The 1,276-nt window shown below is 61.8% G+C and overlaps 1 protein-coding gene across 1 annotated transcript in view; it reads right to left on the bottom strand.

Moving 5' to 3' along the window:
• Fgd5 (FYVE, RhoGEF and PH domain containing 5) overlaps positions 1-1,045 on the bottom strand; it is a 102,211-nt gene extending 101,166 nt beyond the window's left edge. Inside the window, exon 1 of the mRNA XM_013352888.2 lies at positions 926-1,045. Coding sequence (XP_013208342.1) covers positions 926-938 — 13 coding nt within the window. The 5' untranslated portion in view covers positions 939-1,045. The remainder of the gene's footprint in view (positions 1-925) is intronic.
• Between the last annotated feature and the right edge of the window lie 231 nt (positions 1,046-1,276).

Below are 1,276 nucleotides of genomic sequence, written 5' to 3'. Positions count from 1 at the left end.
CCACCACCACCACCACCACCACCACCACCACCACAAGCAGCAGCAGCAGCAATAGCAGGATATGATTCCAAGACAGCCAAAATGGTGGCTTCCTGTTTCTTTGGAAATGTGTGTTGGGAGTGTGGCATTGGGCAGGGTGCTGGGTGGGGAAGGGGCTTCCCTTGTGTGCAATGGTAGCAGTAAAAGAAGCAGGGCAGACAGCCCGGAGCAGGTGGGTCTCATTAGCTAGGATTAGACGCTAGCAGACTCCAGCTTTGGGAACTTTCTAGCTTCCCCAGGCACGGGCGCAGCTGGGAATCCAGCTTCCAGGCACCGCCCATCTGGCTGAGGCTCACTTTCCCAATCTGCTAAATGGTACTCCTCGGCAGAGATCGCTAAATTTCTTTGAGAACACTTTTGGGTTTCGCTGAGTCACAGAATGGGACGCGAGAGGAGTAGGGTGCGAGGGCCGCCGATGAGCCTGGAGGGGCTAACCCCTCTATCCCCGTCTCGGTCTGGCAGTGGAGCTCCGGCAGGGAGTTTTAAGAGGGGTGAGCCTAGGCAAACAGTTCAGACTTCCTAGCTCAACCACAGAGCTCCCGGCGTCTGATGGCCGAGTTGGGTGTGTCGAGCCCTAGAGTACCAGAACAGATTCTGGCGTCGGGGAAACGTAGCGGATGCGCCCCGGGGCCAGGCGCGGCCACCAAAGGGCGAGCGAGGACCTGCTGGGACCCAGAGGACAGAGAGGAAGGACTGGGGGGTTACGACTAGGTCTTTTTGGAGGGAGGGGTGTCCTCTGTTTCCGAGGGGATCTTCCTCGAGGGAAACGGCGGGGTGCCTGGGACAGGACATCCCAACTCTTCGGCTCCTAGAGAAGGGATCCCCGGTTCCGCAGGCTCCACTTGCGGAGCCTGCCGCCCGTGCGGAAGGTGGTGCGGGTTCTTACCTGCTCTGTGCATCTTCCACCGTGGAGCCCGAGGCTGGTCGCTGCGTGCCGCGCGGGTCCGTCTGTCGAAGTCCCACTGCCGCCCGGTCCACCGCACCCGAGCCCGCCCCGGCCCGGCCCGCCCCGGGCACAGCACTCCGCTGCAAGGCGAGGGGCGCTGGGCGCGGGGCTTGGGCGGGGCGGGGCGTCCGCTCGAGCTCGGGGCTCCAGGCTCTGGCCGCGCCTCCTCCCCCTCCTAGATGTTTCCTCCCGCTCCCGAGAGGAAGGCTTTTTTTTTTTTTTCCTTTTTTTTTTTTCTTCAGTGCTGTCAGAGACCGAGGGTCCCGGCGTCTCCACGCACACTTAAAGGAG

The sequence above is a fragment of the Microtus ochrogaster genome, unplaced genomic scaffold (genome assembly GCF_000317375.1).
Source record: "Microtus ochrogaster isolate Prairie Vole_2 unplaced genomic scaffold, MicOch1.0 UNK1, whole genome shotgun sequence".
NCBI classification, from domain to species: Eukaryota; Metazoa; Chordata; class Mammalia; order Rodentia; family Cricetidae; genus Microtus; species Microtus ochrogaster.
The sequence above is the reverse complement of the archived record's forward strand: the minus strand, read 5'-3'. Positions and strand labels throughout refer to the sequence as shown.